This window comes from Aphelocoma coerulescens, chromosome 3 (genome assembly GCF_041296385.1).
Source record: "Aphelocoma coerulescens isolate FSJ_1873_10779 chromosome 3, UR_Acoe_1.0, whole genome shotgun sequence".
NCBI classification, from domain to species: domain Eukaryota; kingdom Metazoa; phylum Chordata; class Aves; order Passeriformes; family Corvidae; genus Aphelocoma; species Aphelocoma coerulescens.
Window position 1 is genome coordinate 38603568 of NC_091016.1, and position 13062 is coordinate 38616629.

At 40.5% G+C, this 13062-nt stretch overlaps 1 protein-coding gene across 1 annotated transcript in view; it reads right to left on the minus strand.

Annotated features, from left to right (window-relative positions):
* GLP1R (glucagon like peptide 1 receptor) overlaps positions 1 to 13062 on the minus strand; it is an 82589-nt gene that overhangs the window by 14005 nt on the left and 55522 nt on the right. The window contains exons 6-8 of the mRNA XM_069009826.1: positions 12620 to 12773; positions 11007 to 11166; positions 2440 to 2500 (exon numbers count right to left, since the gene is read on the minus strand). Coding sequence (XP_068865927.1) covers positions 2440 to 2500; positions 11007 to 11166; positions 12620 to 12773 — 375 coding nt within the window. The remainder of the gene's footprint in view (positions 1 to 2439; positions 2501 to 11006; positions 11167 to 12619; positions 12774 to 13062) is intronic.

Here is a 13062-nt window from a genome sequence, read left to right on the forward strand (position 1 = left end):
AACACCTCAAGACTGATGGGCTAACAGGCATGGCTGAAAGTGGAGTTCTAATTTTCTCACTAGCTGCAGTAGATGCAGACGCAATTAAAAAAATTCTTTATAATAACAGAGGCTGAGAAACAATTCTTAACATTAACCCACATTTCTGTGTGGGTTAATCTACTTCCTGTGGCACAAACCAATTTTAGCTACCTTTAAATTTATACAAGTATGTGCAATAAAAAAACCATTACAGGTCAATTAAGGTGCCATGATTATTGAAGCATCCAGAAAATAAAATGGGTAGATCTCTACGTGATTTCTTGCCCAACTGTGCTTTCTGTGATTGCCACACTGATAAATACACCAATATCTATTGTGCTTGGGATCTAGCCCTACAGTTTGCTCAGCACCACTTAGAAGATGCTTGGCAACTAATAGCCTCAGAGCCATGAATGGAGAATTTGTCCCACCAAAAAAATGTTACTGAGATGTTTCTGCCTTTGCTTATCAATCCAGTATTCCCCTTCTAAAAGTGAAAACACTGAATTTTCACCTTGAATTGCTACAGCTGAATCGAAAAAAAAAGGACTGAAGGCTGACTGTTTTGCTCACAAACTTAATTGCAGACAGAAGCAAAAATATGTAAGTATCAGGGTTTTAGGCACAGTCTAAGAACAAAAGCTTGCCTTTAATTGTATTTGTAATCTAGACAAAATATTTTTCAATAGCTTACTTTTGAAAACAGTAATCGCATGCTAAAGGAGTTTATACTTGCACATGTAAGGAAAGAAGAAGCCAGTGTGCAACCAAGTCTTGCAGGCTTCAGTCCTTTATTCCAATTGCTATGTTCACAGGACTGCCTCAAATTCCCAGCCCTGACCACATTTATTTCCAGTTATTCCTCACAGCTAGGGAAGTAGTTAAATCACAAATGAAATTTACAGCCTGCTGCATGGTGACAGAGCTATGGCAAACAGCATGAAAGATACCCCTGGCTGCTCCAGCAAATGCCTGCCCAAGGCACAGAAATCTTGCCTTGCAGAGCAGCTGCTGCATGTGGTTATTTATTGCTGTATTTTACAAATATTTAGACAAGATTTAGAAAATTCAATAATGTGCAAAATTGCCCCTTTTAAGGTCTGCTGAAGGCAGTGAGTGACAGTTTTCCTTAACAGAAAACATAAATCAGCTCTGAGCACCACATCATGTGAGCGGCTCAGCATGAGCACTTTGAATACATTTTCTACATCAGGAGGAAGATGTGCCCATGCAACGTCGCCTGTTCGGAGGCTGCATGGTCTTTACACCCATTCTGATAATTTCAACAAAACTTGCACTACATCACTACAGCCACAATCTTGCTACAGAATATCATCAAGTCAGCCTTGAAAAGGAAAGTCAAAAAATCCTAGCATTGCTTAAGCCAGAAAAGGCAGCTTTGACTGAACTGGTTCAGTACTACGAGGAACACACACAAAAAAGCTGGTTCTTAATACTCACAAACACCAGAAAACAGTCTGGGGGTGGCTTTGACTAAACTGAATTTTCACATTGCAGCATCTCTCCAGCAATGATTCTGCCTGGGAGAAAAAAGAAAAGAAAAGAAAAGAAAAAAAAATCCTCTACAAAAGTGCTGGCTGGATAGTTTGGAAACTAAGTAAGAGGAAAACCCATTAAATAATAAGTTAATAATAAAAATGAAAGAGCATAAATTTATTTCTTTCATCACAAAGAAAGCTACCCAAATATTTCTAGGCAGCCACTGTCTCTAAAAAGAAGAAGCCACTTTCCTCCCGTTTTTTTTTTTTTTTAAATCAAAAAAAATCCAACAAGCTACAATGCTATTTGGTATATAAAGCATATACCAAGGTAATTTTCTTTCTGAACAGCCACCATGGTAAAAAGGGACAAAAAGTATTTGGTGTTCTACAGCAGTCTCATGCGTGACATAGTTGACTCCAGCAATACTAACATAAGCAGACAGAGAATGCGCCTTTATTTTAAGAAAATCTAAATAATGGGAGCTTAAACAAGGAAAGGCAATCACTTCTCTGCTGCTAGGCATAGGCTAATCACTACAAATCGCAGGCAGAATCCTGTGGGAGGTTGCTGCCTTCCTCTGAAACAACTGTAGAGGCTACTGCCAAAGGCACAGTATCAGGAATGGTCTTGGTTGGGTATGATGACTTCTATTGTTGATACTGTAAGTACAGAAAAACAAAACATACCTTTCCTTGACCTGCAAAAGAATAGATTCATTCAGACATGCAGAAAATTCTGACAGAAAAAACATATGCTCCTTTCTGAAATGTTATGCAAGACCTTCAGACAAAACAGAAGCAATTATGTGAGGTTTCAGCACAAAGCAAACCACACTGAACAGAAAGCAAACAATGACCTGCTGGTGCACACATACAGCACAAATGAGATAGCGATAAAAATCAGAACGAAACCAACCCCTCGTCTTCATAAAGGTACTTGACAGTTCCCCAGAGGATAACAAACAGCATTGGCACACCTGAAAAGAGAGGAGACAAGGCTAACATTGACACTGAGACTGGAAAAAGCAGAGAGGAGGACAACTCCCCCTGCCTCCCCCATAATGATGAGCAACATAATTAGCTGGTGTCAGGATTGCAGCACCTATCCAACACAGATGGCCATGAACAGTGGGCTCCCACCTAGTTCCCAACAGATGTGAAAAATGAACAACACAACTGCCCCATAACAGGCATTCACCACTTATTCTGTGGATATTTTCACAGAGGGGCCAAGGGAATTTAATTTCTGGAAGCTCTACTAGCCTCTGTACTCATGCTAGAGAGGGGTGCAGTGTGCTCTGACCAAAACCTTTGTGTCCATATTTCTGCTTGTGGGTCACCCACTGCACTCAAGCAGGACCAAGCTCAGGCTGTCTGTTGGTGTTGAGGCTGGAGCACACCCAGCCCCACAAGCCCCCCGTGGCAGAGGGAATGTGGGCACACCCACGTGTCCTCCCCACCCAGAGAAGTCCCAGTTCTGGCTGTGGTACTGGCATGGACTTGAGTGGCTGCAGCACAGACAGCAGATAATGCTGTGGCAGTGAGGAGAGGCTTGGCCCTACCCTCACCTGTCAGTGCATGGGCTACGGCTGGTCAGTTCAGCTGGGGTGTAAAGGGCAGAGAGATAAGCCAAGTAAGCTAGCGCTCATTACCTGCTTTACAGTGTCAAAGGCTCTCTAATTAATTTCTTTCATTTATGAAGAGCCTAGATCACAAAAAATAGTTTTGAAGTCCATCTACCAACCAATACTCAGTACAGACAATGTTAAAAAAGCACACGAGAAAGAAAAGCAGGCTGTGACTCAAAAGGCAGGATGAGGAATTTGTGCCAGAGGCTGGACCAAGATGGTCTAATTCATCCTTGGACAGTGTCTGATGCTGCATGTGCATTGTACAGAAAGAGTAACATTTAGTGTACTTTGTTACTTTATTCTTAAGAACCAGTAAAGTAAGGGACTGTAAGAACATCAGGCTGCAGCAGTTAAGTTCTGCACAGGGCAAATCCACAGTTCATGGCAGCAGAAGCTACAGCGAAATTGGTGATCTCCCGCAGTCTGAACACCTCAAGCAGAATCTTTATTGGGTTTTATCAGTAAAAAAAACCTTCTCTTTCGTTGTACTGTAGAATTTCTCTGCTATCAGAACAGCTAAATACTACAAACACAGAATAACAATATTCTCCTTAATCAGTCAATAATAAAAAAAGGAGAGAATAAAGAGCAGCAAGGAAAAAATACCAGTAATTAGAATAATAGCAAAGATAATGAATTGAGTAGAGATTATTTGGGCAAATAGCTACCATGTTCCATGGATGTGTTTGATACTGAGAATACACAGTATTTTGGGAGCAAAGTTACCAAAAACTCTGTGCTGCCTTGATACTAATATAAAGAGAATAAGAACAGGCTCATTGCACACCACTTCCAAACCAAATGAGACTTTGATTCACAGAAACAAATTATAGTTTGAATTATTCCTTTCTTGACTTTGCTGAGCATTTAGACATCTTAATATGAAACCTACAGGATAAGATATGAACACTGAGAGCACAAAGGCTGTATGTCTGTGGATATATCATTTGATAGATCAAGTGATAACAATAATGATTTGTAGGTATCTCTGTCTTCTGGATACATCAGAAATCTCTCCATGCTTAATCAAATTACTTAACATTTGAATTGAGAATGTATTATTAACGCTGTATTTCAAAAGAGCCTAGCTAGATGGAGGCTGGTATAATAGAATTGCATCAGCTATACAAATATTATACAAATTAATAGGCAGCTCCTATAAAGCAACTTGTTCAACATTCTCTGCCCACTCCCACTTGTGATGCACACCACTGGTGTCTTGGTATTGCAGCACCATCAGTCACACTATTTTCCATGCTGGCAATGCACATTTTAGTCTGAGACACCAAGACTTAACAGTGCAATACACACATGAGTTTGCAACTGATGTTCAAACCTTACTACATGGATACCACCTGACATCTACCAAATTCACAAAGCCTGGTCCTGAGAAATGGGTGGCTCTGGAGACTGTCTGGGACACAGTCCCAGCAAATGGGAATACATGCAGCTTTCCAAAGCCCTAGTGAAGATCTAAAGAGGAGACTGCCCCAAGAACATTCCCTAATTCACTTCAACGCTGTAGAAGCCATTCCATAACAGCATAAGAGCAAGTTTGAAGCATCTCTGCAATAACTGCAGTTTGCAAGGATCGCTGAGACTCTCCAATGACTAATTAACAACCTTGATATCTAATTAGCCTGCACTAACTGGCAAAAATGCCCATATAATTCTGGCTACTTCACTCGGTCAGAATTCTGTCTGGTTTGAGCAGACAGTGGACATAAACCATGTACAACTCCTTGAATAAACACCACAGATGACTATGTTTCATTAACAGAATCAGTGCTGTATTCCAGTCATGGGCTTCCAACACAACACTTTTGGTGCATTTGAGTTTCAGTCCCACCCTTCTTTCTCCTGCGGCTGTTATTCAAAGTATATCAGATACCCAAGAAAAAAACTGCACTCATTTATAGCATGCATTTATTTAAGGTGTAGGCTGAACTCTTTCTGGTTTTGCTTTTTTGTCATACAGAAAGCTCTGAGATTGATCTTCTCCTAGATGGACTGACCAGAGAAAGGTCTCTGAATTCTGGAAATGGTAATGTCTACTTTTTCTTCTGTACTGCATCACTCTGAAGATGCCAGAAACTGCAACAGCCTGCTCATGATAAACTCTGCGAAGTTATTCTTGCAGGCTGATAGCTGACCCAAAATCTTTGAACACTACATGGTGATTATGAAATCTGTCAAGTGTACCAGGAAATAAGCATGCTGTCAGCTCAGCTAATCAAGTTCGATTTGAAATGACTGGGCATCTGAATTATAGGCTGCAATAATAATACATATTATGGATTATGAGAAAGTAATGGAACTGCCAAATCAACATCTTAACACACCACTGCATAAATAAGCAGCACAACCTACTTAGTTTCACTCAAGCTTATATATTCTACACCTGGCCAGATGTCTCCACAGTAAGAAAAAAAAAGTTGGAAAAACAGTCATTTTTCAGAATGACTAAAGGATGGGGTAGGTAAGAGAACGAAATTTTGAGAAAATCTGCACAGGCTGACATTTTCAGAATGCTCCACTATCCCTAACGAGAGGGGCAAGAAATTCCTGGGGCTGCTAATGGAAGTTACCATGTGCCGATAGCAGCTCGTCTCTTCATTTAACGGGCCTGAGATATTTTGGTAACAGAACAGAAAAGCTCAGGTGTGTTCTGGAACCCACGAAGTCCCCGTTACCATGAGAGGTGTCAGCAGGTGGTGCTATTCCATGCCATCTTCTTTCCCTTACCTCCACGTGCAAGCAAGTTTTCCATTCCATTCCATTCAGACACACCGTTATTTGCAGCTTTGCATTGTACCTCTCTTTACATAGAGGCAATTTCAGGGAAGACATGAGCAGCAAGAGAGGCTCTCCTCATCCTCACATGCCTCACATCTCTAATCAGCAATTTACTTCTTCCTGAAGTAAATTTGTCTCTGTAGGACCAAAGCTCTGCCATCCTGCTAAAACCCTTAAAGAAGGACATACTCTGAACACAGCATTTTAGGACTGTTTTCAGTAACTCAGCTGTAACCTGACATCCCTTGTTTCCACATGCGATAAGTTCAACCTCTTAGACAATCAGGCACACAAACCAGAAGGACACTACTGCTGTCAGAACAATTCCATTCCTCTTTCTCTCAGAAAGAATCCAAGAAACTCTGACTTGATCAACTGATTGATGAATGAATGCAAGAATGATGCAATGAGGAACTGAAATAAATGAAAACTAAATATTAGTAGATTTACAAAGAGTAAAAGCACTAAAGATGTGAGAAGAAAAGATGGAACACTGTTTTTCTTCTGAAGTAAGGAAAAACACAAAAGAGTTTAATCTAGAAGACAGAGTGAAAACAATTAAGTGGAATTCCTGACATATACTTCCTACCAAGATCAGTGGATACAAAATGTATTTTTACATCCTTCTCTGAAACACAGTTTTCATCTGAAAACAGAAAAGAAGGTCAGTACAATGAATGCATCCTGTTGCTACAGTGAGCTCATACTGGGCTTCTAAAAGAAGGTTTCTTACTGGCTCTGTTCCAGTCAGATCTTCCTTGCAATCAGGATGTAGATTTTGATGCCCTAGCCAAGCTGCCTGCTTTTAATAGCTTCATTCCTCAAAGTATTCTTCCTTAGAGCAACTTTGGATTGCCAAAGCTTGGAAGGAAACAGATTATTTATTTTTTATGGCAATTTTCCTGCTGCAAGTGCAACTAGGTGTAAAATTGCACAGCAGCTGAGAGAATATTTAGCTGTTTATTAGCATTTTCTTCTTAGCCTTGAGTGCTGAAAATGTTCTCCTGTCATTCTTCCCTTCTGGATGTCACTCAGAGTCACTGTGGGATGTTCCTGTTGTTTCTCCCTTCCCTCCTCCCTACTCCTAAATGTGAACAGGTCCCTTTTCCACTAAAATCTGCTGATACTGCAGCATTACATTCTCCAGAGACTACTTAGTACAGCACTGATAGCTGAAAGTCAAAGTCAGGCTCAGCAACTCCTCCCTTGGGCTCAGACATGATGAACACTGGGTTGGTGTCCTGGACACTGACTCAGACCAGTCTGCACATACTGAGAAACAAACAAAACAAAAAAGTAATGATCCTGATCTCTGTAGTTAAGTTGGGAGTTTTCACCCCCTTCTTACAAATGTGTTTTCTTCTCTCTAGAAACTGAGACCCATGGGCAAGGATTTCTCAAGGAAGCACCAGGTACCAACAGTGTGCAGCAACAGATTCTCTTTTCTGCAAGCACAAATGACTACGTGAATCAACATCTGTTTTAGCTGCTGTTGTGCTGACCCCCAGAGTGAAGGAAGCCTCTCACCTACCTGCTCTTCCATTAGCCTATTAAAAATTTGGGGGGGTTGATGCTGCTAAGTGGTTTTGCCTTTTTTTTCCTCCATCAGCATTGAAAATGGACTATACAATTGTTTTTGCAGTAAGATATGTGGAACTTAAGGCTGACACAAATGTATGAAAGTCTGATTTGACAAAGAAATAGAAGACATAAGCAGGACATATCCCACATTAAATGAAATAGGAAAAATGCAACACTGCCATCTCAAAGTCTAGTATGGCATGAAATCTCAGCAAGGAAGTGGCCATTAGGAATACAGTTACCTCACAAATAATAGGGAAGGTTTATAGAATCCTATCAATATACATGATGTCAGTTTAAATGACTCCCAATTTATGAAACTACATTAGTTTTCATAGGTCTATCAAGATTTCATAACTTTTCTAGGTGTTGTAAAGTACAGTAACATAACATAAGATAAACAGACTTTTACCTTTATAAACACTTCAAAAGCAAGAGTAATTGCTCATTTGAACTCATAATAAATGGACTACTGTCTAATAACTGACTTTGGAACTGAACTAATATTATCATATAGCAAAAATGTATTTGGAATATCTTGGAACAACTGGCCTACTGTGGGATGAATCTGACAGAATGGAATGAGGACCTTTAGTCATAGGCTTGCCAAGCCTGGAAAGAGGGCTTTAAACTAAAGTTGCTGGGGAAGGGGATCCTTAATCCACCCCACTCCTACCAGTTGGATGCCAGTGCCAGTACCTGCTATGATCTCACTGGCATTACAGAGACATGGTGGGATAGCTCCTCACTGGTGTGTTGGAACAGAATACCACAGGCTTTTCAGGAAGGCCAGGCAGGGGAGAGCAGGAGGGCATTTCACCATGTACATCAATGGCAGCAGGAAGGCACGGAGTTCCACCTGGGGATGGATGAGGAGCTGACTAGGAGCTTATGGGTCAGGATTAAAGGGAGGACAGGCACAAGTGACATTATAGGGGAGTCTGCTGTGGGCTGCCTGAGCAAGAAGCCCTTCTGTGGCCAGACAGGAGCAGCCTCGCAGTGACAAACTCTGATCCTCCCGGGGGACTTCAACCACTTTGATACCTGCTGGAGGGACAACACAGCAGGGCATAAGAAATCCCAGAGTTTCCTGGATCACACTGATGATAATTTCCTTCTCCAAGTGACAGAAGCCAGTGAGGAGAGGTGCCATGCTGGACCTTGTTCTCACCAACAAGGAGGAGCTGGTGGAGGATGTGAAGCTCAAGGGCAGCCTTAGCTGCAGTGACCATGAGATGGTGAATTCAAGATCCTTAGGGCAGTGAGGAGGGTGTACAACAAGCTCAGTACCTCGGAATTCTGGAGAGCAGACTCTGGTATGTCTGAGTGCTCACAGTCTTCAGTTATAATTGTAAGAAATAACAACATGAAGTGACTATGTTTTTGAGCAATAAAAGTATGAAATTTTTATACATAAATAGTCATCAAATGATGAGAAATGAACAAGTTAAAAAATTATCCTGTAAGAAGACAACTCATTAATAGAACAAAGGGTCAGAGTATCAAATCAGCTCTGACAAACAAATCAGTATTTTATTTTTGTCCCACATTTTTTTTAACAGTTGATTAATTATTTCAAAGAGCAGAACACTCTCAGTTCAAACACGAACCTACTGTCTCTCTTTGAAGCCTCAGCATTACACTGAGGCTATCACGCAGCTCAAAAATCAAATTAAATAAAAATCTTCTGAGCATTGCATACAGCAGAAAGTCACCTGGTGAGGGACTTGAGCACCCAAAAAATGGAATCACCAATGAAGAAGCAGAAAGAAAGGGAAAAATCTTCATATCTTTCCACCAGTAAGAGATGAATGTGTTATCTGGTATAACTAATCTGGGAGCACTGAAAGAGCAGATGCTTCTGCATTTGAAGGTGGAGAATCATTGGCAAGGTTTGCACATGCAGACACATATGGAAGAGCAAGAAACTCTACAGATAACAACTGAATGGCACAGACAGAGCTTTTCTAGAAAGCTTGGATGAAACCCATATATCTAGTACCAAGTTCTTGCACTGCTGCTCATTTCCACAAATTCATCCAGAAATTCAATATACAAGAGTAAAACAAGCTTTGTAAAGGAAGAACAAAACCAAAATAATTATCACCTGTTTCTGCCTTCTTCTTTTGCAGGAGACAAACTCTAAATAAAAGTGATTCAGACCAAAAGCAGCCTAACCCTTTCTTACAAAAGAACACAATCCCCTCAGGATTTGACTAGATATAATTTTGTTCTAATTTCTTTTCCATTTCCTTTCATGACCTCAGTCAGTGCTTCAGGATAGCTCCCTCTCCCCCTTTTTTTAAATTAAATTGAGGGTCTGATTAAAACATATATAGTTCAAATGTTATACAAAATGGTGCTGCTTTTGCTGTATGCCCAAGATAAAAGAATATGGAAGATAGAGAACTTTAAATAAAACTCTCCAGAAGGAAACTGCTATTATTTGCATTTATATATTTAATCCTATCAATATGTCCAAAAACCTTTCCTCCTTATATATTGATTTTCAGAATTGGGTAATTTACAGTAAGACATTTATATGCATTTTTCTAGTGAACTAATTTGCTAGAATATTCACAAATGAAATCCATAAAGAGAGGAGAAGAGTCAAAGCAATTTAAATGTTCAAATGAGCATCTGTGAAGGCACTTGTAGTATTTACTTGGATTTACTTTCATCTTTCCAAAAGTGGCCTGATTCCACCAAAAGGGGAGGGTAGTGGAGAGGAAGGGAGAGAATGCAGTAAAAGTACATGCAAGATCACTCCAAAACTAGGATTCATCCCTAACTGTAATGTATTTTCAGGTGAGCTGTACAGTGAAAGAAAGCTTTAGCATCTCTATGGAAGGTGACCCTTGCTCAACCAACTGATTTCAGGGCATCACAGTCCTTGATTTCAAGCACACACATGCACATGGCACATGCACCCTGCCCATTTTTTCCCAGAAAATCCCTATTTGACCTGCACTGCCCACTTAGCCAACCTGACAACTCCCAGCTAGCACCCCCTTGTTCATCAGCCCCTTTGCATCACCCTGCCTCATGCTGCCACCATTTCTCTACTGTTGTCCTTGTCCAGATGCAAAGCATCATTGCTATTTTGCACCACAAGTAGTTAACATGTCTTTAAAAGCAAAGGGAAACTTTCAGGAGATGAAGCAGGGCAGCCCAGAAAACTCCACACCCAGCTGGAACCACCCACACATAATTTGTTCTGGGAAGCTGATGTCCTGCAGGAAAAGTAGTTTGCCACTGGTTTGGTGAGTTTCTGCAGTGTCCCACAGCCTCTGTGCCATGAGCATCCAGGAGCTGTGAGCACACCCTCCAGCTCAAACAAGGTAAGGGACTGGGAACAAAAAGGGAATGCAGAGTGCAGGACTTAAGCTGGGCAGCACTAGGACAGACACACAACTTTTCCTTTTATACATCTGCCAGTGCAGCCACAGGCAGACAAATGGAAGAATCAACTCACCCCAGCCAATGCAGAGATAAAGGCGGAAAATCCTCTGCTCAGAGAAGACCGAAAGTACCAGCAGTGTGTACAGGTACATGCCTTCCACCAGCAGCCAGTAGTAGTTTGCAGCCACACAATACTGCATCATCACAAAGACCAAACGGCAGCTGAGTGATTCCTGTGATGGAACAAAGCACAGCCCAAATTAATGCACCAGAGACTGAGAATCAAAATATATTAACCCAAAAGACTGGTTCTCTTTCCTACTCTTGCTCCTCAAAAAAAAGCTTGCTAAACTAATCATGTATTTTATTACTGAGGGGGCAGAAGCCAGTACTAGGTGCTTACACAGCAGACAGATGTTTTCAACAGCATTACTCCTTTAAAAAAAATAAGTACATGTTCTGTATTTTCTCCTCAATAAGCAATGGATTATATTTTGAAAAGCACAAATACAGATGAAAGAACAAGTGAAAGGTACTCTATCAACCACAGTCAGTGAATCTTTCCCTTTCCTTGATACTCTATTCTGCAGTTGAGCATTTCTCTATTAAAAAGAAAAGAGTGGATTCCATAGGGTTGACTATTTGCCAAAGCAAAGGATATCTTCATATAACAGCAATGTTGCCCAGTGCATCCCATTTAAGTGCAAATTCTCTCATTGCTGATAAATTACAGATGTGATCAGCAGGGCTTTAGATAAGTATGAAAACCATTTACCTAATTAATATACCCATCAGACCTGATGAAACCACTTTGAGTAAACCGTGTGTAAAATCAAAGTCTATGCTTTTTGGAAAGAAGAAATGACTGACAATCCAATACAAATATTTCCAAACCATTTAAGATGTGTTTTACAATGCTATTTTCTGGCAACTGATACACTGCAGATGACAAAAAAAAAAAAAATAAACCATCATATGAGATTGACTAAGTCGTTTTAGCACTTCTGCCTTAGGCAGTGTCAGAAAAGGATGGGTACTAAGGATGCATCAGGAGAGTTTCCCTTTACAGCTCCAACCCTGTACTGCAGCAGCAAATGCCAATGTTTTAGAATTACAAGGGCTATACAGATAATACAGCTACCTTTCTTCAAGGACTCAAGTGCATTTTGCATTCCAAATCCAAACGGGGAAGGGCACATTTTCATCATATTTACAAAAGAGTTGTATATATCCTCTCCCATCAATTAGAAGTATTAATTAGCCTGTTCCTCCAAAGCTTTTCCAAATGCTTTCAAATTTGCATTTTAATCAGATGCTTCCTCTTTTTCCTGTCATCAAGAGATTATATAGAGATGACCAAGAACAACCAACTTATCTGGTCATTAGACCAGATGGACAGTTCTATCACAAACGGTGCTGGCTTAGGAAAATAAATGCCCTCTTGTCACTGCTAGAAAGAAATTAAACTTCAGCACAGAAAGAAGATACAGGCACTGGTGTATGTATATATATAGGTGTGTATATATATATATTCTTGTTCCTCTGTCTAGTGGGGGCAAACTTCCCACAGGTAGAGAAACATGTCATGCCATCAGCTGAAGAATTAAGTTCATGACTTGCTGTCATGCAAACACACCACAGTGATGACTCCAATATCCTGAAAAAGGCCACACTGTCTGCCCTTACCTGGAAGGCTATAAGTCCTTCCCACTGGTACTCTTGTGTGGCTGTGCTGTACATCCACTTCACCACAGAATCTTTAATGAAAACAGATATAGCCCGGAGGATAAAAGAGGTGAAGAGGTTCAGGTGAATGTAATTCCTCGTGCAATGCAGATGTCTGTAAAAATAAAAATCTAGTCATGATCCACTACCTACATAAAAGATGCAACATCACACACAGGACTGAGAAAGGAACAACAGGCCCTGTAGGAAATCAGGAGGCACCAGAGGAAAACTCTGTAACTTGAGAATGGCTGTAGGGATTTCAAACTGTCTTTGGGAGGAAAATACTACCAAGGAAAACATATTCAAAACTTCAGCCCACAGAGCCAATGTTTGGGGAAAGGAAGAAGATAGGTGTGTTAAGAAAAAAGTATTTCAGAAGCTTATAAAATGTAAAAATAAAG